The following is a 26291-nucleotide window of genomic DNA, read 5'->3' as shown; positions in this document are numbered from 1 at the left end:
CAAAAGCCAGTCCAAAGAAACAAGGTGCATAGAAAGTAAGGTGCATATACTAGTGAACACATCCACTAAGGGCTCAGCAAGCCCAGTTATATGTTTGTAACAGACAGCAGAGTACCAGCTTCAGTGCCTCCGTGGCTGCCTGTCCTTACCATGCCCCACCAGAGCTGCCCTGCCAGCTTCCCAGCAGCTCATCTCAGAGGTCACAAAGAACAGAATAAGAAGCCTCTGTTGCTGAATGATGACTTTCCTCTCAGACACGAGGGTCCAAACACAGCTTCAGAGCCAGAGGGTTGCCCCAGGCTCGGTGCTGACGAGTGCTGCTTGTGCTGAGGCTGAATTCTTTGGCTTCAGTCCAGTACTTGCATAGTAGTCAAATAAAACAAGAAACAACAAGAGTTAGCTGGTCTTGTGGTGCGTGTTTGAAAGCTCCTATGCTTGAAGTTGTGCATGGCGAAAGAAAGAAGTAGCCCTCCTTGCATACTTTTAAAATTACTGTATCCTTGTTTGGTGACTGCCTTGACACTCACTGTTTATTTTCAAAAATGTGTCATTCAGATGAGGAAATTCCATTGGCCATCAACCTCTCAGACAAGAACGACTAGATAAGTCTAAGCTGTTATATAATAGCACTAATTAATATTTCAGTCTCAGTCTACAGACTGTTTCTGGAATAGTTAATAGAGCAACACTGAACTTCATGCTAATGCATCTCATAAAAGCACTTCAAAATAAAAGCTTCCTCGTGCATTTTACAAGAACTATGAGGGAGCTCCAGCATACACCTGAAATTGCTGCCAGTCTTGACAGAAGCACAACCCATGAGATGAAAACCCAACCTCATGCTTTCATGTTGTGACTGATCTATGCAGGAAAGGAGATTCCGTCATAAAACCATGTCTGGAATTAGTAGGGTTTTTTAAAAATGGATCAGAAATATCCACACTGATATCTATAGTGCAATAATCCCATGATGACAATCAGTGACTTGATAGATACTGAAATACTATGGGATATCAGGAATCTTTAGTTAAAGGCTTATTCATATAGCACAGTGCTTTTGATGACTGCATGGACTTTGTATAACTGGCAAAGCCAGCTCAAGGAGTCATACTCTTCTCTGTATGCATTCACAGGCAGAACTGCAACACTTTATTTCTGTTAATTGATGTTAATGTCTCTCTGACACCTTTTCTCTCTGAAAAGGCATTTGGTGTGAGAAAGGAGTAAGCTATTGGCAGGAAAAGTTGCCCCAGGGCTGCTCATAGATACTGCAGTATCTCAAGCAGTACAGGAGATCTGCTTCCTTTTCACTGTGAGTGAGGTGCTGACATCAGCTGGAGAAAACAACACAATGTATTCTAGAAATGCTAAAATATATTTGATAACAAACTACTTCAACAATCTATTTATGACTGGCTTTTCTGGGCAAGACAACAGTGTGCGTTTGTACACACCACCTTAGCCTTAGAGTATTATTCCAGGAGGCAGTGCTACAGTGGGGTAGTTGAGGATAAAATTGAGATGAACATCAATTTCCCATTTGCATGAATATAAATATAAATATAAATATAAATATAAATATAAATATAAATATAAATATAAATATAAATATAAATATAAATATAAATATAAATATAAATATAAATATAAATATAAATATGATTTTATAGTCCGGCATGCTGATTTACAACTTAGAATGCACACCTCCCAGTGAACTGTGAAATAGGTCTGTGATGTTGTACCTGGTGTGGAGTTCTCCAGGCTTGGGTTGAACCTGCTGTTCTCACACAGTAATCAGCCACTCGATCTTCCCGAAGTGACCCATTTCCCTTTTATTGTTAGTTGCACTTATCTCGTTATTTCACATCTAAAATTTAATGGCAACTTGACAGCCTCTCTTCCTTAGAAAGTACTGGTTCTGTGAGAACAAAACAGTACTTCTATCCACTAGAGGAGCACATTTGTTATTAACATTAGTGACATGTCATTAGAAGAAGCAGGAAACTCTTGTTTTCGAGTCACAGAAGAAAAAACTCAGGCATGTGTTTTCAACTTTCTGATCTCTGGACTCTCTTCTATAATTCTGTGGGTAGAAGAATGGTTCAGTTTGCTGGATTATGGCCTAACTCCAATATCTTATATATGCAATATATCCTGGATACCGAAGTCCTATCCACATATCCCTATCCTATCCACACATTTTATATTTCTTGCCTGTTTCTGCCTTTAGAGTGCCTGCACAGCAGCTCATGTACTAAGCACAGGCAGTTTCTCCTTTCTCAAATTCAAGAAGAGAAAAAATTCACATGCGGGGAGCCCAAAGCCATGTTTAGGATGAAGCTGTTACTACTTTCTATGTTTTGAATCTTATCTCTGGGACTGGGACTTTTAAAAGCAGAAGTTCATTGCCTGCTGTTTAGGCAAAATATTTTATGTTTGAACACAGACATTTGTTTGAGGGGATTACTACAGGCTGAAAACTTTTTCATACAGGGCATTAAACAGCAGGGAATCTAGAGCAGCCAGAAATGCTCCCCTCTGGCTCAGCGGCACTTTGACTTTCTTCCTGAGGCTGTGCTGGGGCACTGAGGCTCTGCAGCTCATCTGGGACTGCCAAGAACCAGACTGGGGCAAAAGGAAAATAGTTTATGTGAGATTTCTGCATTGCCAGGAAGTGAGATGGAGACGGCTAATAGCCGCACAGAATTACAACAGAGGACTGTTACTCTGGAGAGCCCGATACTGATGTGTTCTGAAAGAAAGTCAGCTGCTGTGTCAACTGTCTGATAGTGAGTTTTAAAAATGAACACTGCTACACAGGGCTTCTTATGCATGAGAGACAGGCTTACACACACCCTTGAAGATAAACTTCAAACCGGGAGGTGAGGCTTCTGAATAGTACATCATATCCTTTTCTTCCAGTGTCCCTGTTCCAGCATCAGAGGACAATCCATTTGCATTTTAAGACCCACATGTTCAGTGAATAGTACTGCTACATAAAATACCTCCTGATTACAAGAACATCCGAAGCCTGGCCACAGCCCAAAAGCAGAAGATTAGAAGTTATGTGCAGGAGTACAACAGTAGTACGTTTAGGGAACAAAAGGATGGCAGGGAGGTGATTGTCTGACCACCCACCCAGGCAAACTTATGGAAATAAGAACACATGCAAAAAACCAGGAAGATGAGGGTCAAGGCAAGAAAGTGTGATTCATCTCATCAATTCTCCTGTAGAGGTGCTCAGGATGATAAATAAGCAAAATTAATAGTAACTGATTTGATAAAGGCTCCTCCAAGATCCTCTACCAAGCAATCATAAAGAACCTCAGCTATCATAGATAAAAAGGAAAAGGCCACTTGTGGTTTAATGACAGTTTAAAGACAGGAAACAAAAGTAGTAATAAATAATCTATGTTCACAATGGGATTAGGTTCCCAGAGGATTCACACAGACATTAGTGTTGGAATCTGTTTTGTCCACTATCCATACATAGGTTTTATAATGGGACTGAATAATCAGTTGGCAAAATATAATGATGATACCAAATTAGTCTGTCAGTCGAAAGAGAAATTGGTTGTGAACACTGAAGGTGTTTACTACAAGATTGGCTGAGAAGGCCTTAAAATTTAAGCTTTTGAAGGCTGATAAATGTATGGGACCAAAAACACCCTAAAGATAACACAGTACACAGTGATGAGATTTAATGGGGCTGTTATCTCGATGGAAACAGGTCTTGCGCAGGTTTATGAAAATCGATTACAAGTTCTCAGTAGGAACAAAAAACCAGCAAAGTGGATTTAAAAATTTTTTTGGAAAAGTATTTGAGTGCAAACCAACAAAATATGCTGTTACGAATGTCTGCTCGCCATTTGGCAATTGTGAGGTCTTTTCTCACAGTGGATAAAGTTGGGAACAGTAAGTGGGAGTAGGTTCAAAATGAATGAACATAAATAATTCTCCATATATGTATAGCTGACCCCTGGAAATCATTGTTAGAGCATACTGTGGTTGCCAGAAGTCGGCAGAACTCAAAAAAGGATAAAATTCCTGGAAGAAATATTCAGCAAGGGCCATTAAACACAAAATTTCAGCTTGTGGCTCAGGACCTACTTAAACCACGTGAATGCAGGTAGGATACACAACAAGTACAAAATCACTCTATGCCTATCCAAGCATTCTATTTTTCCAAAAATAGCTGCATCTGCCCACTGGCCAACTGGCCATGATACTGGCCATTTGTGTTGGTCTGACCTGTGGCCACCCACTGGGGCTGTTCTGAGCAGCAGTGGCCAGTCTGTGTTCTCACCTGAGCTACTCAGATGTACCACCCCACAGCCTATGTAAATGTGGGCTCCTAACAGCACTGCTAGTGCAGAAATGCATCAAAATTACTGCTCCTGTGGTCTGTGGCTGCAGCCTGTGGAATGACAGTATTTCCCTGGGTAAAGCCTCTCCGTGCCCTCCTGTCAACATTTGCTGGTGAAATGTAAGCTGCTGGTCTGTTGGCCACAATGTCAGGCTCAGAGGATGCTACCTCTCTGTCCCTTCTGCTCTCCCAAGGGCTTAGAAGAGACCAGGAGCTCCTGGATGGCTGGTAAGATCATTGGAAGGGGTCAGTTGTTTCATCCAGTACCTGACTGCTAATTTAGGCATTATGGTCTCACTCTTGTTCCATTTTTAAACATTTTTCCTCAGTCAAACCACACCAGCATATGAATAGAGACTCCATTTGGCTTAGCTGAACTCTTCACAAGCCTGGAATAGCAAGCATCCCACACTGTGTAAAGTCCCTAAGAGTGTTGAGTGGTTCTCAACAGTAAATTCAGGAAGAAACACAACAGTTGGGTAATAGAGTTCAAAAGAGAAGGAGACATTTCAGGTGGCAGACATCTGCTAAAGTATTTCGAGAATATTATGACAGAAATGAGCTAAAAGTAGTTTCCATACCCTTAGTGCAATTCCATATGCTGAATCTATACACAAGTTCCTAAAACTAAACCCACAGGAGCTCTGTAAATATATTTAAGTAGTGGTGGGCTTACACACACCCTAATCTCACAGTCTCACTAACAAAGTGTTTGGATAACACACTGATAACATAAGGAAGTGTTTAGATAAACTTAGTTCCTTGTAGTTATCCAAATACATTGTAAATCCCCACACAGCCCTACTGCTGCTGTCACTCAGTCACAGACAAACATTCCTAACTGAGCTGAAGGTTCATGCCTTTGCAGACTTCAGGTAAGGGCTTTGCTATTTATTTTATTTCAAAAGCACTCCAGTGTTATCATGGTCAAATGGGCAAGAGACAAAATAATCAGGTTTTGATCTGGTTTTGACAGAAGTTTTTCCCTCTCTCCATGCTAGAGAACCAATGCCAAAGTCAGATTTCATAAAAGTTTTTAAAAAGCAACATGGCAGAACAGAATAATTCTTGGCAACACTATTTCAAATACAGCAGCAGGGGACTGGTGTCTGGGAACATGAAATTCTCCAGGCTCATTGAAATCAATGAATACTTATTGCATTATTTCTGTCTCTGGCCCAGTAAGGCAGACAGACACGATGGTTAGAGCACAGGACTAGCTGGCAGTGACTTGCTGGAAGATTTCAGGGAAGTTGTATAACCTGTCTCTGTACACCAGTTTCCTGACTGATAACAGTAATATTTGCCTTTCTTACCTATTTTGGTACCTATATGTAAAAAAATAGAAATACAGTTTTGTAGGAAGATTAATTTTCCTTACAAGCAATATCAGTCCACTAGAGGCAGACTAAAATCTACTGCAACTGCATGAGCTAAAGAGAAAATAAAAACCCCTTAAAATGGTCTTACACTTGTAGTGGATTCTTTCAGATGAGACACCTATTGCCTAAACCTACAGATGGCCAGAGATTTCTCAATGTATTATTAAATGCATGTTATCAGATCTTATCAGTTCTGTGTAATAAGGATGTAGGGTTGTACATGTGGATCTGCAGAGCAGTGTGCACTAACCAATAAGCTGAGTCTGGACTCTAGGGCTGGACTGCTGCCTTGCACGCAGGGAAGTACTCTGTAGGATACATATAAAGTATTTTGTTCACTGACAGTTGGAATTCCTCCTTTTTGATTCTACAGTCCCCAGGCCATGACCACCAGGACCGCCACTAGGTACAGCAAAGCCATCCCTTGGCTGGTTACTCTTCCTGGAGACCCAGGAAAGATGGGGCTTTTGCTAATGCATGGGGGAAATTCAGGTTACAGTGGGGTGGCAACTGTTCCTGGAGAGAGATGTCCTCTGAAGAGGCTGGTGACCCAATGAAGCAAACTCAATTAAGCCTCATGGCAGCCACTGTCCCTGGTGCAGAGTGGGGACATCTGGCCTGACACATGGCAATTCTGTGCTGTTGCTGCGAGGGTGAGTGGGGGCACTGAATGCAGCACAGAGCTGAGGTCTGTCCCCATGATGTCTGGGTATGGGCCTGTCCATGCCCTGCAGAACAGGGTGCACACGACATTTTCTTCCCATCACCAGAGCCAGAACAAGGGCCCAGTACAAAAACCATCCTGGATGAGCAGAGAATCTGGTCACTGTCCCAGCCTTCAGGCTGAGCCACCGCCTCACAGCAAGTGTGACCAACACACCTGCACACTTATCTGGCTGCATAATATCAGCTCTACTGGTGTCTGATTAGCAACCTCACAAATAAAGAAGCTGAGGGAATATGAGACATGCATGGATCACTTATTCCTTACTCAAAGCTAGAATTTAGCACAATCCACAGCAAGTGTTCTGTATAGCCCCGTCTGTTTGGAGCAGAAAGAATGATGCCTATAGCTTTTAATCCCAAATGATTTCTTTCTTCCTATCATAAAATTTAGGAGTATAAGTTACATATATGTATTTTTTTTATAAACAAAACAATAAAAAGCCCAAACAAATCCCCAGAATAATTCCAGGCAGAACTTCCACAATAAAACAGTAGTGGGACAGTTTACAATATTGATATTTATGAAGTGGACAAGTCCCTTGTCAGGATTTTCTGTCTTCTAGCAACCAATTGCTCTATGCATAATATAATCATTTCATTTTAGACTCCATATTTCTTGCATACTTCTTTTCACTCACATTTTGCACTGTGTTAAATACACACCACGGAGCTGATGTGTCTCACTGGATAATGCTGCAGGTGGTTGTTTTTTTACAGAGTGGAAACTTAGCAAGTAGCAGGAGCAGTAGAGAAGAAAGGGCTTTCTGGAGCTCCCTTTTGAGCCACCATGCTGCTCCTTCTGAAAAAGGGCAGGCTGCCTGCAGCTCTCTTTCCCCTTAGCCTGCCTTTGGAGAATGTTTCCAGTGTACAGGAAGGGCCAGAAAAAGTCTAGAACATTCAGCACTGCAGGCAAGATGAACTATTTTCCAGCAAATATTTATTCCTTTTCCTCCAGTCCACAATACAGGTGTACTTCCTTTCTGCCCCAATTCACACACTCCCTTGCATATTCACACACTCCTCCTTCAGCAGCCACTTACCAAGACTCTTCCTCTGTTGATTCCCCTTCTGTTCAAAATAGGCACACCAAGAGAGTTGGTTGATAAGTTCCATTCCAGCTGTGAATTTCTTTTTACTCTCTCAATTAAAGAGTGATGAAAATATTGCTGTCTGCTCTCATGTTTATCCTGGCATCCTATCACATCCTTCTCACAGGCTTTCTCCCTGTCCCACTGTCTGAATATACAGCTCTGTTTCAAATCAACCTCACAGTGTTCCTCATTTGTTGTTGTCTACTTAAGGTGTTGCTCCATGTTTATGGAATGTAGTTTTACTGGAAAAATTCCTTGGCCAAAACCTTCAAAAGGAACTACTCATCTTGGGTCTGTTTTCCTTGACACTTGAAAAGCTCTGACTTTTTGGGAAGGTTGGTTTCCTCAGTCTGGACATAAGACCTCTTTGAAGTATCTCAAGTTGGGCAACAAAATATTGCAAAACTGAAATTGCACCTGACCGTGAAGAAGGTTTGTCCTGTTTATGTTTGCCAATTTTTTTGCCCCTTGCTCTATCAGATTTTGACAGGCGAGTGCTGTTCTTAGCTATAACAACATGAAATTAAGGCAAAACTGGGTCTGGAAGGACCCAGACCACGCTATCATGGAGTTCTTTTGCTCCAAGCCAAAATTCATTGTATACCCTGTAAGTGCTCAGGATTTGCACATTTGTAGCTGAGACTGGAAGTAGCATTAAAGGACTTTGTATGTACTCTCTTCCTGGATTGCTAAAGAATGAAGCAGAGATTTGCATATTTCAGTCTTTATTTTTTCTCCTTTTATGTCCTGGAGAGCTTATGACAAATAATATACTCACTGGTTTCTAATATGTTACCAAACATAATAGGTTGGATGATAAATTAAAACCAAATGGAGTTCTGAATGTTTTGCTTTCAAGCCACTAGCAAGCCTGTATTGCTTTAAAAATAAACTTTGTTCCCACTTCGCCCAGACTAGTGGCACTTCACTTTGCTCAGACTAGTGACACAGAGGAAACTTTGACCATGACACCTGGGAATGACATGAAAATAACTTTTTAAAATAGCAATTGAGATGTGAAGCATTACACGTCTGCAGAACATTTCAAGCGGGAAACAGTCAGTGTGTCTCACAAGCTTAGGTGTAGCTCAGCTAGGAAGTGCACAGTCACATCACAAACCTCCCGTTTACTTTGCTCCTAATTGGCAGTCCTGTTAACCACATCAACAAAGAACTATTTACTGAAACCTGGAAGCTAAGAGGTCATACAACAAACATGGTCATACCATGTTGTTATACTCTTTCCTAGGCATTCACTAGCAGCTGGTTTGAAAAACACGATACCTAAGCCTGATGGACTTTTGTGCTGACTGAGGACACAGCAAAATAAATATTCATACATGAAATAACTACCTACTAGGTTGAAAAGTGAACCTCAGAATTCACTTTAAAACATGCATTATGAATTCTGTATGGCTGCTGCCCCTGTTGCTTAGCTAAGCCTGTTAGGGGTCACAAGTAAAATCATGCAGCTTTTATTACAATGAATTCAGAATGTCTTGTGTAATTCACAATCTGCCTCCCCAGAATAAACTGGAAATGAAGAAATACATTTATGTAAGGCTCAGGTACACTGGCAGGTTACTGTCAGAATATGTGCCTTTAAGTGCATATACAAGTGCCACTGAAGTCTCAGGTGCCTCATCAGCTCCATCTCCTGCTTTGCTGACTTGAGGTACCTTAGAATGAAGCCAGAGATGTTATGAGCAGCAATCTCTAAAATTAAACATCTGCACTGCTAGTGGCTCACTGATTTCCATATCAAAGGCACTTAGGTGGCAGCTGAAGAGATGGCTTTTCTCAGTCTGTCACTGCAAGCAGGTCTTTGGTGCTGTCACTTGGCTAGGATTATGGCAAGAAATAAGCACCACCGTAGGGCAATTCATTCCCCTTGTCTCACACATCTATTTCAGGATGACAGGGCTGGCTTTCAGAGGTACCTATTTCTGTCTTGACTGTAAAGGACCTGGTGTGACTAGCTCAATCCTTTCAGAAGTCATCCCCACTGGACTCACTGCTTTCAAGTCAGGGCAGATGCTTTTCACTCAGTATGTTATTTATAACATGAATCAAAATTGTGTGGATATAGCATAAAATAGAGCTTACATTCTGAAGACTAAAAGAAGCCTAAGTGGAAAAGGAATGAATATTTCTTTTCTTGAGTATTTCTGTCAGTTGACACAGCTTAGTTGACTTGGCTGCTACATTCCCGTTTTGGGATCCAACCTTAATCTGGAGTTCAAGTTGAAGCTATGCTACCACAGGACTGGCAGGTACATTAGTGGCTGTGTCACACAACTTGGGAAGCCAAAGAAATGCCAACATGGATTGTATTCACACCTTCATTGGCAAGACGAGTCTAAAGATGCTGTCCTTGGGCTAGGAGTCTTTGCCTCTACTATTTCACTAGCAGGGTCTGCATAGAGAATGGCTGAAAACTGTTATGTACTAAGGGAAGAATTAAATGTTAACTTCTTCCTACTCATTATTTCCTACTTATGTTATTGCTGAGTGTTTCATCCCTGCAATTGTGTGAACATGTATGTTTTAGTCATGTATCTACTGGCAAAACTGAGATGAGGCTTCCGGTGTAAAACAATGCCCTCTATTAAAGAAATAAGTCATCAAATAAGGGCAACTATAAATAGAAAGGGTTGTAAAAACAAATAGGGGAAAGCATCTGGTTTGAAGCATCTTTGCACCATTTGCAGTAGCTAAATCTGGAGTCAATTAATGACCTGTTTATTTTCCAAAATTTCAGTAAAATGCCTTGGCAAAAACTTAATTTGTCTCTGGAGAACATCTTGCTTCCTTCCATATGTTGCCCGATCTGACAGAGCAATAAACTTCTTCCCAGTTTGAAGATCCCTAATGATTGCACCGATGCTTTCCATAAAATAAGAGATAATGGTTCCAGCCCTCTACAAGTCATGGCTCTCCCTTAAGAGAAAGCAACACAAAGGAGTACAAGAGCAAGTGAGTGCCCTGTGTTACAGCCTCTATTGTGACCTAAAATCCAGAGATTTAAATCAATTCCTACCTACAATTCATCCCAGCTGTTTTATAATCCCTCTGAATTTGATAGTTTCTTTAAAATGCTGCCATGCCACAATTAATGTATATGCCTTGGCTTTGTAAACATTTGTCCTGCTGTCCTTGTTTTTTAGGGTGCCTTCCAAAGAAACAGCTTAGGCCGTTTAGTAACTACGCATGTTTATGGTTTTGTATAAAACATACCAGATGTTTCAGAGTCAATTTTATTTGGTGTTGTCTTGTCTAGCCTAGATTCTGAAATTTATTTGTCTTCTATTTGAATCAGAATAGGTATAGTATCTTCTGTTTTATTATATGTTGGAAATATGGATGTTCTGGTACCTTCCTCTTTCTGATGAACTCATATATCCAACCATACTGATTAAATAGATAATCTTTTTTAGAAGAAACTACTATTGATCTAGAAGTTAAATATAACAAAACAGACTAGTCCACATGATTTGAATATTTAATAATTTAAATTCATACTGCATTTAAGTGCTCTGCTGAAATCAGACCATAATCAAATTATCAGTTTTTTTCTGAAACAAAAGCACTTGGAGCTGTTAGGGATAGGCAGCGACTGCAAATGTAATTACAAAAATACTTATCTGCCTAACTGATACAAAACTATGTGTTTCTGATTCTCTGTGGACAAATGCTTCTTTACGTTCTGGAATGATGGAATAGGTCAAGTCGGAATGATGAGTGGGTCAAGCCATCCTTACATCAGAATGCAGGGTTTCTGTTGATTTTAGAGAAGTTCTTTATTCTCCTCAAAGTGACAGGCAGGAAAACAAATGATCCAAATCTTTAGCTGATAATGAAGCTGCAAAACTTTCTTCCCAGGAAACAAACTGGGCAAGTCCCAAACACCTCACCATGTGGCAGAAATTCACAGAGGCTCAATGTATGTATGTATGTTTGGTTATGCACATTAAGGGTCAGTACTGACATTCTGAATTTTCACTGTGTTTTTTTGGCAATATAATTTCCCAATTTATTCAAAAGAAGCTGGTGGGCTCAATGTTGTCACAGTGCTTGAAAATTCTCAACTGAGAAAAGTAAAGAGAAGATATGGTAAAAGTAAATGAAGTAATAAATAATGCAGAAAAGAGGAATTCGTTGTCATTTTTACCTTCCTATAATATCAGAAATACAGTGATGCTGAATAAAAGTTTAAATCTACAAATTAAAGTTTAACAATTGAAGAGAAGTGTGTGCTACACATTGGTTTTACTTGCAAGTACATGATTTGAGTCACTAGTTATACTGTTACCCAGCAGGCTAACAGCCATCATTTTTCTTTAATTACCAAGTCCTCTAGCAGCTGAGTTATATATTGTATAATTAATTTCTGCTACTTTGTTTAGTGAACTGTTCTGAAAATGAACATTTACCTTCTTTCAGATGGTGACTTCCACAAATGGAAGTGGCGCTGGGCTTTGCTGAATATCCTCACTTCATCACATCTATACAAACACCCTATTCCCTGTGACTGGGGCAGGGGCCAGGAGCGAAGGATTTAACTCAGTGTAACTGAAAGGAGGAGCCTTAAGCCTCCAGAACCCACACCTAGCATGACAGCAGCAGGCTGAGGGCCACAAATAATATATAAGCCCTTAGGGAGCACTGGTGAGCAGGGTGTGGCACCGCAATGTACAGAGGGGTGCTGAGGCAGTGCCAGCCCAGCCAGGGAGCAGTCCGACCCACCTGGCAGAAAGCCACGGCCTCGCTGAGCTCCACACCCGGCACAGCTGGCACAGCTGCTGAGACAGTGCTGGCAGGAGCACTGGTGGCACTGGGTACTGCCAGTACTGGGTGGCACCTGTGAGCACAGCTGTGGGAGGGTGCCCAGGTGCAGGAACTTCTCTGCTTAATGACAGGATGGGGGGGTCAACAGCCCACCTGAGGTGTATCTCACCTATACCCACAGCACAGGCAACAAACAGGAGCAGCTGGAAGCCACTGTGCAGCAAGAAAAGTATGACACAGTTGCCACCACAGGGATGTGCGGATGATTCAAACAACTGGAGTGCTGTGGTGAGTAGCTACATACTCTTCAGAAAGGACGCGTGAGGAAGGAGTGGTGGCGGGATAGCTTTGTTAGAGAGAGTTTGGAGAGTTTTGATTATCCAGAACTTGATGACAGTGATGACTGGGTTGAGTGTGCGTAGGTAAGAATCAGGGGGAAGGCCAAGAAGACAGACATCCTAGTGGGACTCTGCTGTAGTTCACCCAAATAGGATGAAGAGTCAGAAAAAATATTCTCTAAGCAGCTGAGAAAAGTCTCACAATCACTAGCCCTTGTTCTCATGGGGGACTTCAGCTCACCAGACATCTGGAAACAAAAGAATCTGGCACGTGCCATTATTAAATTTCATATTGCTGGTGATTGCCCAGCCCTCTATCAAGATATCTTGGACGGGCCCCTGTGCCTTTGGGGAAGTCAAAAGCGCCTCCCAGTTTAGCATCATCAGCAAACATAGTATACCTTCAAGTTCTGTATCCAAGCTGTTTATGAACACACTGAAGAACACTGGCCTCTCTATCTTTTGTTGGATGCAGGGAGAAACACAGTGACAAAGGATGAGGAAAAGGCTGCAGTACTTAATGCCTTTTTTTGCCTCAGGTATTAAATAGTAAGTCCAGTTTTTCATGGGATACTCAGCTCCCTGAGCTGAGACTGGGACAGGGAGCAGAATAAAGCCCTCATAATCCCAGGGGAAATGGTCAGCAACCTGCTATACCACTTAGATACACACAAGTCTATGGGCTCAATTAGTATCCACACAAAAGTACTGATGGAGTCGGCAGAAGTGCTCACTGAGCTACTTTCCATCATTTACCAGCAGCTCTGGCTAACTGGGCAGGTCCCAGTTGACTGGAGGTTAGCAAATGGGACACCCATTTAACAGAATGGTCAGAAGGAGGATTCAGAGAACTACAGGCCTGTCAGCCTGACCTCAGTGTCAGGGAAGGTCATGGAGCAGACCATCTTGACTGCTGTCATGTGGCACGTGCAGCATAACCAGGGGATCAGGCCTAGCCAGAATGGGTTTATAAAAGGCAGGTTCTGCTTGACCAGCCTGATCTCCTTCTGTAACAAGGTGACAACTTAGCAGATGAGGAAAGGCCATGGATGCTGTCTACCAGGACTTCAGTAAAGCCTTTCAAATCTTTTTCCACAGCATTCTTCTGGAGACACTGCTTATGGCTTAGACAAGTGCACTCTTTGCTGGATAAAAAACTGGATGGATGTCTGTCCCCAGAGAGTGGTGGAGAACGGAGTTACATCCAGCTGGTGGCTGGTCACCAGTGGTGTTCTCCAGGGCTTAGTACTGGGGCAAATTCTTCTTAATATCTTTATTGACAATGTGGACAACAAGGGGATTGAGTCCACCCTTAGTCAGTTTGCAGTGAGGCCAAGCTGGGTGGGACTGTTGATCTTCTGGAGGGTCTTCAGAGGGATCTGGACATAATGGGTTGAAGAGCTGAAGGCAGCTGTTTGAGGCTCAACAAGGAGAAATGCAGCGTCCTATACTTGGGTCACAGTGACCCCATGCAGCACAACAGGCTGTGGGCAGCGTGATTGGGAAGCTGCTTGGTGGAAAAGGACCTGGGGGTGCTGGTCAACAGCAGCTGGACATGATCCAGGACATGCCCAGGTGGCCAAGAAGGCCAGTGGCCAGCAGGACCAGGGCAGTGATTGTGCCCCTGTACTCAGCACTGGTGAGGTCACGCTGCAAATCCTGTGTCCCTCACTACAAGAAGGACATTGAGGGGCTGGAGCATGTCCAGGGATGGGAAACAAAGCAAGGGAAAGGTCTGGAGTGCAAGGCCTAGGAGAAGCAGCTGAGGGAGCTGGGGGTGCTCATCCTAGAGACAAGGAGGCTCAGGGGAGATCTTACCACTCTCTACAACTGCCTGAAAGGAGGGTGTAATAAGATGGGGATAGGAATCTTCTTCCAAGTGATCGAACAAGTGGGAGATGAATCAAAATGCACTAGGGGAGTTTTAGATTGGATATTAGGAAAAAATTCTTCACCAACAGGGTTGTTAGGCATGAGGTTGCCTAGGGAAATAGTGGAGTCACCATCCCTGGAGGTATTAAAAAGACGTGTTGGTGGCACTGAGGGACATGGTTTTGTGGTGGACTTGGCAGTGCTGGGTTAATGCTTGGACTTGATCTTAAGGGTCCTTTTTAGTCTAAATGATTCTATGACTTTATTTATAATTTAAAACATTTATTGAACCAAGGCAATCTTTTGGGAGTGTTTTTAAACACTACTTCCTAAATTTCAAATAAGTACCATATGCATAATGAAATTGCAATATTTTAATGTTACTCTTTAGTTTTGTGCCTTGAGATAGATGGTTACATATTTGTTTCTGAAGTAACATTTGCAAGTTGGGAGTGTAGCAAAATATTTGCCAAAAAAGAGTGTGAATAGTTCACAGACTTGTCAGAATCCATCTGTTTGTGTCTATTAATGGGTACATTCCCAGCTGTGGTCTTTCTAATGTAATAAATAAAAAGTTTCTTTCTTACTATAAATCCAATGGCTGAAATCTCCTTGTAAAATTGATTTATTTCAATAAAAATCTGTACTTATGTTAAAGACACCTCTTAAAATGAGCATGACCATGAGATGCCATTTGCATATCATTTCAGCAGTCATCTGACACATAAGTGACTCAGTCTTAAATAATTTACTACAGCATTTTTCTGCTTAAGCCGTGAAAGAGTATGCCTTTCAGATCAGGGTGAGGGCGACAGGGATGGGAAAAACACAGGCGTATTTGGCAGAGGAATGGGAGGCACATCCAAAATCATTTAAAGGCTGGGACAAATGCTTAGTTCTCACTCCTTCATGCAATGAATCCAACACAAATTTACACAGATGTGGAACACACTTTAGAGAAGATCCAAGCTATGAACAAATGCAGGAGGTCCCTAAATCCTTAGGAACCCTTTTATGCAATGCTATGTGTAATTTTTTTGTATTGACTGAGAGAATTTACATTTCTAACTTTGGTTTTGACTTATCTCTTTTACCATTCTCTTAAGTTACCCTTATGCAGCTACCTTACCCTTATCCTATGCAGCTACCCTACATTTCTTCATAAATGGCAGGAACAGAAGACCGTATACAATGACATTTCAAACTAATTTTTGCTCTAATTCAGACAGCTCTAGACATGATCTAAGGTACATTTGGACTATGCTACTGTTATGAGGCAATATCCCTTTCAATTCTTTCTATAACAAAACCAATACTCCTCTTTTGTGTCTGTTTTTTAAAGAGCTTCTGTATTAAATGACCTGTGAAGGTTCAGTGCCCTTCTGCATCATCATGGCCTGGAAAACCAGTCCTCCCCAGAAAATACTCCTTGGTTTATCAAAGCACCAGTGCCATTCATTTAGCTCAGGCAACAGAAGAAATTAATTATCCCCACATTATTTTACATCTGTGACAAGTAAAATTTGTGAAGTGTTTATAAAAGTAAGCAAGCTATTTTGAAGTTAATGAAGTTATCTTGCTGCTAAAGAAATACCTACAGTTGAAACAACTTTTTGCCAACTCTAAATTTTAAGTCATAGTGTTTTGAAATAGATTATGATTCAAATTCTTACAACTTAAAGAAAAATAACACTTAGAAGTTCCAGTGCCTCCTCTTTCACTGTACTACAGCATGTTGCTGGATCTGTAAAAAAGATTTTATAGAAAATCTTTTCTACATACTTACTGTTCAACATCAACAAATAAAAAAAACAGTATCTCTATGAAATGGTCCATTGAAATGCAATTCTCTCTGGTGATTATATACAGCACAGAATGTTTTCATCACCACACTAACTGAAAACAACTTATTCTTTAATTCTCATAAATGTTGTTCTACTTCTACATTGCTAGTGGTCCTGCTGCAAAAGCTTAGGAATTAAGGCTTCTGGGTGGCACTCTATCCTGGAGGACAGAGGATGCCTTGACTATTGCACTGCCTTAATAAAGCCAGCTGCTGTGTCTAATACTGAGTGACGAAGGATGGGTACGCACACTAATTGACATTACTGTATGTAAATTACTGTATGTAAATTACTGCCCTCTACTGGAATGACAGGCAGAGTGTTTCACGTGAAATGGATGATTTGTAAAGTAATTAAATTGATTGTTGAAGCCTGGTGTTTTATGGAACCGAGTGCCATGGATTCCAGGTGTTCCCGATCCCTTCTTGGAGCATAGCTGCTAAATGCACACATTTCTCTGTGCATTCAGCCTTTGCTTATTTGCAGTACAAGGTGCACGAGGTTGGTCTGATTGTCAAAATATTTTCCTTTTTTAACTATAAACAGGATGTGCAAAGGAGCTACAGAAATGCATTCCTCTTGTGAATGCTCTAATGTCAATCAAGGAATCCTCTACACTGTCATATTTTTAAGTCTGTAATAATCAAAGGAAAATAGCACAAATTCTTACTTAATTGAAAATAATCCCAAACCCAAATTTTCAAGAATCACAAGACAGGCATCACTTCTTTAAAATAATGAAGTTAGCTTGAAACTAAATTTTACAAAATTAATATTTTCCTTGACTTTTCAGACTCTGAAATTCACATTTTCTTTTTACATTTGCTATGTAAATGTGGTTAAGTACAAGTGAAAGCTCTTTTTCTCAATTAATTTTTACTCAGAGAAATGATTTTTAAAGGACTTATATAGCAGCACAAGATTTGGCCATTGTATGACAGAAAACCCAAAGAAATAAGGAAGAGCAATACAGAACATCTCTCAAGAAATCCAAGAAGTACAAAATATAACAAGATAAATGTGGGTCAAAGCACTGCTGTGAAACAAGGCCAATGCCTGGCAAGTATTATACAAAATCAAATTGTTAAGTCATCTAAGTTCTCGGAATCCCTAGAAATATAACAATAGCAGACATTTTGAAGGATTTTTTTCATTAAAGCAAAAAGTAAAAAGACAAAATTCAGAATTGGGACTTCATGATTCCTGGAACTAAACATGACATCCTACTGTAGTTGGGAAAGCAGAAGAATGGGAGTCTAGTCTCCAGTGCCTTCCTGAGTCCAGAAATTTCACATTTTGGAATTTGCTGGCCAGCCACCAACAGACTATTGATGTTCACTAAGCAGCTGGAAGTTTATTGTGGATATAAATGTTCCATATAAATGTTCTGGCATAGTTATTATTATAAATAAAGTCACTTGCATGGGGATATGGAAGCAGCCTATAGGATTACAGTCATGTGAATAAATACAAAAATACCTAGTAGGAAATAACTGAGAAGATACATTATTTAATATCTCATGATTGATATAAAGAAGCAATCTTGGAATGGAAAAGTATCATCACTGTTTAATATCAGACAAATGCATTAAGTATTTTTATCAGTCTATACAAGCTCCTATATATCTTAGAAAAATATGAGCCCAAAAAAATGCATCTGTTTAAATGTACAGGAACTTAAACAGTATTGTGTTATATTTAATACTTCTGTAAAAATAGTACTATGAATTTTTTCCAATATTTGGTCTACAGACATCAGGATAAGTACAATGTTTACAGGAATACTCCATAAAGTCACAATGTAGAGAACTGAAAAGGTATCAGCCTTCTTGTCACATAGAAGCATCTGCAGGTGGAATGAGCTGAGGCCATGCATATGTGCAGAGAAAAAAGGAGAAATATTTCTTTACTGAGAACTGAAAGAACCTTGTGAACCTTGAGCATTCTTGTGAATGCTCAAGAAACCACAGCCAATAGAAAAAAAAAAAAAAAAACACCACCAAAAAAAAAAAAACCAAATCAAAACCCAAACCAAACTCAAACCAAACAAAAAACTGTACTACAAAAAGGACTGACATCATAACTCTCTAGGAAAAAGAAGTGTATTTTCTAAAGATTAATGTGTCACTGAAATCTGTGAACAGACAAGCTCCAGGAAGAGGGAGATCTGTCAAGAACATTTTTTAAAGCTATCAAATAGAAACTGACTGATTCAAATGGTTTCCAGTTCTATTGCCAGCACTGATTCCCCATTTTATCAGCTGAGATTTCTATCTCTTACTGTCAGGAAATTAAGTAATCAAATTTGAATTTCTTATAGGAAAGTAATCCCTGATACAACTCTCTCTGATGGAAGCAGTACCCATTCAAATACAAAATCTATGTATTAAATGTAAAAATGTAAAACCAGAAGATGAATGCTGTTGCCATCATACTCACTTCAAACCTTACATGACAAATTGCAGCAGAGCCACAGGAATGGGTATGAGAAAAATACATCTTTCTCTGGACTTTGAGACAGTGGGGAGTCCTCCAACCCCCCCCCCTCCCCCCCCCCCCCCCCCGCTGATACAGAAATACTTGGCAGGTCAAGCATATTGGTATTTTTGTAATTGTACTTCTGGAATTAACTTCTTGTTGCTGAGGGTCATGAGAGCCTGGCAGCAGCAGAACTAACAATGGTGGTATTTTGCCACCACTGCCCTCTTTCCAGAATCAAACCACTGGCCTTCAAGGAGTGCCTGGGGAAGGAGATGGAACTTACAGGATACCGACATAATCCATAAAACATAGGTGCAAAGAAAAGCCTCTTCATAGTTTAATTAAACTAATCTAAAACCCCTCCTCACATTAATAGAGAATGTATGGTACAAGTAATTTAATTTATGAGATCAATGACTACTTTTTTGGCTACAACATTTTCTTTAGGACTGAGAGCAGAAAATTTCCTGGCATGCCTGGCCAAATGAATCACTCATAAGTCACTTTCTTTCTTCCCTAAAGCACTCCATCATGAATAAAGAATGTCTTTCATAACTTTTCTCCTTGACAAAGGACAGTCTTTTCCCATTGATGGGGCTGGGTTAGGGAGGAATTTACACATATACATCTTATCAACATACATGAGAATCAGTATCTTGTACTCTCCAGTGCACTGGTGGGGACACAGACAGCAACATCTCTACTTTGCTTTCTAAAAATGTTTTGTGCATGATTTTAAAATAGAACATAAAAGTATGCCCACCAAATACCACATTTTTCACACATGCATCTCCCACATTCCTTAATGAAAACTGATTTGGCAAAATTATTTTACAAAAAAAAAAAATCCACTAATTTCATTAATGGCTTTAGAGTAGATGAATCTGCTACATTTGCACAAAGGTCTTAATTGAGAATAAATTTCAGTAATGTGATAATACCAAGATGCAGAAGACTCAATGTTGGTCCCATACTGGGACACCTGCTTTTGCTCAGGGGCTCTCAGAGGACCTGGGAGCCTGGTACACATATATTCTTTGGGGTTTCCAGTGACTTCGCCCTAAAATAAACTTCAGCTTTGCAGAGTAAAAACTTCAAAAACAAATTCTTGAAAATGTTTCTTTTTAAATGAAAATTGAAAACTGTGAGAAAGCTATAGCTTTGATGGTTCTTTAATTCAGAAGCTGCAGAAACATAGCTGCTCTTGTCTCTATACTGGCGTGACAGAAAACTATGCTAAAATTCACACAGTTCTGGTTGTGACAACTAGTTTTTTAAAAACCCACTTTTCACTTCTGTATTCCCCAAGATCAACAGATCAGCAGGTGCCAAGGAGCACCATGCTGTCCAAGGTGCAATTGCAAACTTAGGCTTATTCATTTGCACCCAGTAAAACCACAATAACCCACAAACCAACCACAAATTACTTTTGAGATGAGCAGATGCATTACCTTGTCATCTTTGCCACATGCTGAATGTGACAGTTACATTCTGCTGGACAAATTATTCTTCATTTTCTACCTACATCAGATAATGTTCAGTTTAATCTCTGATATAAATGCATTTCAGGCAGATTTGAAGAGACACTTGTAGCTGCTAATCAGCTTACAAGGTGATCCTCAACAATTAAGCACATGTAAGAGTAGGACTTCTAGAGCTTTACATTTAAAGGTCTTAATTTTGGCTTCTTTAGATTTCTTAGATATTTTCTTTTACTCACAAGCCTGCCTCGTTCCTGTTTCAGATTTGGAGCTTCAGGTGATCAATTTCTAAGAAAATATTAGTCCATGGTATGTTTTCCCACCTCAAATTTTCATTCTACTTTATTAGAGACATTAAGTGCTTCATCCTTTGTAACAAAACCCTGCAACCTCACAGGGGAAGTTCGAGAGTCAGTTCCTAAACTGGTGCCTGAAAAATCTCCAAAATTGGACAAGTTAAAACAGTTTGAAGTGTCAGTCTGAGCAAAACCACTGGAGGTGTGGTGGAAAATTTGATCCCAAATTCCTTTTACCCAAAGCACAGCCAAGCCAAAAAAAAAAAAAAAAAAGTGGGAGTGTCTGAAATTGGTCCCCCAAACCACCCCAGGCAGTTGGCTCTGGAGAGCTCTGTAGCTGAGTATGGACAGTGCTCAAGGGTGCCCTGTCTGGTAGGGCTGTCGCAGCAGGCAGTAGAGAGGATGTCAATGGACAGATAAGAAATATTTTGTACCAGAAGAGCTAGAGGAGATCAAGCAGGGATTTAATCTCTTAGAGAACACAGAACATACAAAGGACTGTGAAGCTCAGGTGAGAAGAGATTTGTCAAAAAGACAGGGTGTATCTATGCCACAGACACAGTGGAGGCAGCCTTACACAGCAGAAATCCTGACAGCAGTCTGTGTAGATCACTAAATAACAACAAAGCTAAACTTCAGAAACTAGAGGCAAAGCTTTCTCTTATCAGAAGAATGCTAGGGTCACAAAATTAATTTTGCAAACTTTAGTAAGTCTCAGAATTGAAATCACCTGCAAAATTCTAACTCAGCCCTCTTTCCACTAGGTAGTAAGACAAAGTTTCATCTTCATCTGCACATGCAGTTTCCAAGGATCCCATCTGATGATGGGGTATGGTCACGTATCAGCCCTGCTGAAGCTCTTGCAGGTGGGAGACAGAAAAAAACCCAGATTTCTGAGATTATGACAAGCAAATGTTGCCCCTGTGGCAGAGCACCTTGCATTCTTCTGATTTACACCAAGTCATTTGAAACAAAATCTGACCAGACCACCAGATTCTGTAAGTTATTCATTCCCTGGGTGCAGTACAGTTAGACCCCAAATGCTGATTTGCTCAAAATGTTGTGCAATAGCAGTTACTGAGAATCATAATTTGAATACTAAAGTAGATAATTCAAGTTCTAACTCTCAGGAGTTGATATTCCTGGGGTTCAGCCTCACTTTGCCTCTTGCTTCTATCTGTAAAATGGGACCAATGTAACCTTGCAGCTTCTAGGAACAACTGAAACATTAATGGTATGACATAAGCAAGCACCAGGCTCACGAAGACCTGAGGGAATTTGTAATTCTGTGCTCAGTCCAGTATTTCAGAAAGCTGCAGTACAGAAGGCTCTAAGTTAAGAGATTCAGCAATGGGGATCATCACTTTGTGCAGTAAATGTGGCTGAAAAATTCTGAGCAACAAAAAGGGTGAGGTGATCATCTCAGTCGTGACAATCCTACCCTATGAGGAGGGCTGTGCAATACAGTAACTGGGGTCCTTACCTCTGGTGTTTTCTGACTTAACAGTACTGAATTTGAACACTAAATTTTAATTTTATTTAATTTTAGTGTATAGTAACTGAAAGAATGACAGATAGAAGGTGGCACTTTCCCCTTACATACAAGGACTGTAAGAACTGCAACTTCTTGTGTTTTACTGTAAGAGCTGATCATTATTTGAGCAGGGATCTTAGAATTACCTTAGGTGATCACTATTGGAGGATCTGTTAAACACCTAAGTCAAATTCCTTAAACAATGGTTTTCAGTAATGGCAAAGCAGTTCAGGATTACATTAAACCCAAAGTATTTTATGTAACTTTTCAGACGAATAGGTCCCCACAGGAAGTTAAAATTCTGGTACTGTTCCCATTCAGTTTGTGAATTCCAAATTAAACCATAAGCATAGTGGAAACAGTGTAAAATACCTTGGCAAAAATTACAAAAAGCACAAAAAACCCCTAAGGGTGCAATTTTTGGCACTGTAGAGGGTACACCCATTGTTTGAAAAACAAATCCCAGTCAGTGAATCAGAAAAAGTGACTAAGAGCTGCTGGGTACCATGGATCTGTCCTGAATAAGACACAGTATGGAGCAGCCCTGTCCAGAGCATGCCAGAAGCCAGGCTGCTGCTCATCACCTCTGCTGTAAAGGGTGAGGGAGGGAAGGAAGGAGCACTCTACAGCAGTCTTTTTATGCACAACCTACTTTCCACAGCAACCCAGTCATGCTCTCTGCCTCTTTGGGAGCAGCTGGGTCAAAGTTCAGCTCTCTCCTTGCTCTAGCCAGGATTCGGCTTCTTTCTCCAACTCACATCCCTGCTGCCCAACAGTGCCCTGCTGCCCTCTGCTCCAGCCTGGACGTCAGGGCAGAAACTCTTCCCAAGGAGCACTGGGGAAAGCCCTGAGTAACCTGCTCTGCTCCCAGCACTGATCCTGCTGTGAGCTGGAGACTATACCAGAGAGTTCCCAACACCTCATCCAACCCTAACAATTATATCATTTTTATGAATTACAAAAATGTGCTTGCTTTCTTTATAGGTCTCTCTTGGGCAACTGGTGTCCTGATCCTTAACAAAAAGATAAAAGACTAAAGCAAACCAAAACAGTACCTAAGTAAGTACCTGCAAAGCTGTCATCGTGATGAGGATTTAATCACAAATTTTTATTTGGCTTGATAGTTGGAATATGACAGCACACTAATGATTAAAACTGCATATCATTTTAAGCATTGCTCTTGAACATTAGTTACCAGCTACACTGTTGCTTTGACTGCCAATCAGAGCTGAACTACAATGCCAACTTTGAGGAAAAAGAAGGAACTTGTACAATTATCTACCTGGTTGGGATCAGATCTATTGATATGGAGAAGAAGCTGTCGCTTTTGACAACTTTTTTTTGACAACTATTTGTTAACCAGCAAATAGCTGATACATTTAGATCAGCTTAAATTTCCCGCCTTCTCATTAACAAAAGCTGGAAGAAGAGGCCAAGGAATATTCACTGCAGCTATGCAAGTCAGCACAACAAACAAATATAAAAACAAGGACAAAAATGCCAGAGAGAGAAAAGCATCAGAACAAGAGAACATATCTGGCATCAACAGATATTTGTACACATTTAATTATGTCATCAGATAAGTAATTTAATTAAAGGACAAGTGCAACAGCATCTCACCAGAGTATTATGAATAGTGGCATAGACTTAAATTGTGGCAATGCATAAACCCAGGACATTAGTATTCTATCCACCTTAAATAAAAAGTTTTGACTCCGTCAATTTTAATACCCAGTTGCTTTAAGAAGTTGGCTACAGTATCATGGCAACCTGCCCAGGTTCTTTGCTCAATCAAGCAATAGTTGTCTTTGACCAAAAAAGAAAAAAAAAAAAAAAGCCAACAGTATCCTTGCTGAATGTCTGCTGGCATCTGCTAGCAATATAGGAACAAGGGAATTAAAAGTAAATGAAAACATTAAAAGTTTAGTATTTTGGTTAACCATAATATTACAAAATTACTAGTTTTAGTAATCCATTACTGGGGCTACCCAGTTTAGATTAATTAAAAAAAAAAAAAAAACCAAAACTACCATGCAATTTTTATCTATTACTTTAATTGTATGTACATAAGAACTAATGTGCTGTAGACACAGTCTGAAAGCCTGCATCATTTACCTCTGTATTATACAATACCAGCATGTCACAGTGCCCTAGGCAAGGTCACCAAACTCCTAACAATACTGTAGGATGTGACAGAGGAATCCATCTTTATAAATTAGACTTCATTATACATGATCCTGCTCATAAATCTTGATGTATTGTTTTCTAGTATAATAACTCTAACTTGCACTTGCATGTACCCTCTAGATCTTCTAATTCACAGAGTATTTTACAAATACACAGTGGACGTATGCTTATGTACATAAAGTGACTGTGCTGCTGCAATAGCAGTGCTCTAAATGAGACCCGACCTCCTGGAGCACCTGCCCTGCTCTGTGCCCTTCTGGTCCCCACCTGGGGATGGAAAAGCTGCAGGAGGCTAGTTTTCCAGAGCAGGTAGGTGATCTGAAGCACCTTAAATGAAACAGACATTTTTCTTTGGGACTTGTGGTACTTCTCACATGCAAAGCCTATGAGGAACCAACCTGGTTGGTTAGACTTAGAAAACTGATCAGAGAAGCAAGCGAGCCTGCTTCTCGGAGGCAAAGCCAACCCTCTTCATTTCGGAGACGCTCAGAAGGTGCCTCTGACGCCCCGAGCCCGACTGCGGTGTGAGCACCCGGCAGGTGCTGCTTGCAGGGGCTGGGGCTGCGACCCGCCTGCCCGGCTGCTGCCCGCAGCCCGACCCGCCCGGACGCTGCCGGGAGCTCCCCGTCCCGCCGGGCCGAAGCCGCGGGTTCTCCCCGCTCCGGCAGCGGAGATGGTGCCCCCCGGACGTGCCGCTGCAGCGGGACCCCTCCGCGCCGCTGCGGCCGGGACGTCCCCCGGGGCGTCTCCTCGGGCGGCCGCGGGCAGGTAGCGGCGGCCGCGGCGCGGCGGGGACTGACCTGCGAGCCGCCGCTCCCGGACATTCCTCCACAGCAAGTCCCAGGCTTTGGCGGTGGAGTCCCGCAGCTGCTCGCTCAGCGACCTCCGGAGCTGCGCCTTGGCCGGGCGGCGCTGGCTGCTCATCCTCGGCGGCTCCGCATGCCGCCCCGGGCAGCCCCGCTCAGCGCCCGCGGCCGCTCTCCTCGCCGGGGACGGGCGGCGGCGGCCACATGGGGCCGCGGGGCAGCCCCGCCGCGCCGCAGCCGCGTCACCGCCGCCCCGGGCGAGCGGCCCTTCCTTCACCTGAGCGCCGCCCGCCCCGGCCCCGGGCACAGCTCCCGCCGCCAGCCTCACTCCCTCCCTTCCTCAGCACCCGTCCCGCGCCCGCCGCTCTCCGCCCTCCTTCCCTCCCCCGCGCCGCGGCCCCCGCGGGGCGGGGAAGGTGCTCCGGGCTCCGGCCCGGCTCCTGCCCTGACCGGCACCCTGCGCCCCTCGGGCTCAGGCACCACCGACGGCCCGGGACCCCGCGCCCAAATTCCGTGAGCCCGCTTGTGCCCGTGGCCCTTATTTGGGAACTGTCCGGCCAAGCCCCCGCGGCTGCCCGGCTGTCAGCTCCCGCTGCCGCCTCCGCGCTCCCTGGACAGCGACCGGGAGCTGCCCGCCGCCGCCCCAGCCTTGCCGCCCCAGCGCTGCGAACGGCCGGCGTCCGCTGCGCCGGGGAGAGGTCACCCGCCACGAGGTGACAGAAAACCTGGCTGGCAAAGGGCTGCCTTTTTCCCGAGAGGCTGTAGTAGGTGCTTCGCCCATGCTTCAACTTTTGCAGAAAGAAGATTCGGGGTTTTTTTCCCAGAGGCCTAGGTTTATCAACTCTCCACCCAAGATCAAGCCATAGTCCTTGCAACACAACCTCTCCCGTTTCTTTCCCACTTTCTCTGCATTCCACCCACTTACTCCCCACCTCCTTCCCCCTGCATGACTTATTCTCTTACAAGCTCTTGAGCTTTTGAAAAGGTTTCAAAATTAAACCCTGGCAGACACTTTTTTGCACACTTTACAGACTAAATGAACCCTGATTTATTCATCTGTAGGGTAGCCAGAAAGTAATAGCAGGGCCGTTTTCCCATT

At 42.0% G+C, this 26291-nt stretch overlaps 1 protein-coding gene across 8 annotated transcripts in view; it reads right to left on the bottom strand.

Moving 5' to 3' along the window:
* Positions 1–26291, bottom strand: part of STARD13 (StAR related lipid transfer domain containing 13) — a 286809-nt gene that overhangs the window by 116532 nt on the left and 143986 nt on the right. Inside the window, exon 1 of one of the 8 annotated variants that reach the window (XM_030274289.4) lies at positions 25187–26056. The exons of the other annotated variants lie outside the window; for them this stretch is intronic. Coding sequence (XP_030130149.3) covers positions 25187–25310 — 124 coding nt within the window. The 5' untranslated portion in view covers positions 25311–26056. Of the gene's footprint in view, positions 1–25186; positions 26057–26291 lie in introns of those variants that run through there. 8 annotated transcript variants of the gene reach the window in all.

The sequence above is a fragment of the Taeniopygia guttata genome, chromosome 1 (assembly GCF_048771995.1).
Source record: "Taeniopygia guttata chromosome 1, bTaeGut7.mat, whole genome shotgun sequence".
In the NCBI taxonomy this organism is placed as follows: Eukaryota; Metazoa; Chordata; class Aves; order Passeriformes; family Estrildidae; genus Taeniopygia; species Taeniopygia guttata.
The sequence above is the reverse complement of the archived record's forward strand: the minus strand, read 5'-3'. Positions and strand labels throughout refer to the sequence as shown.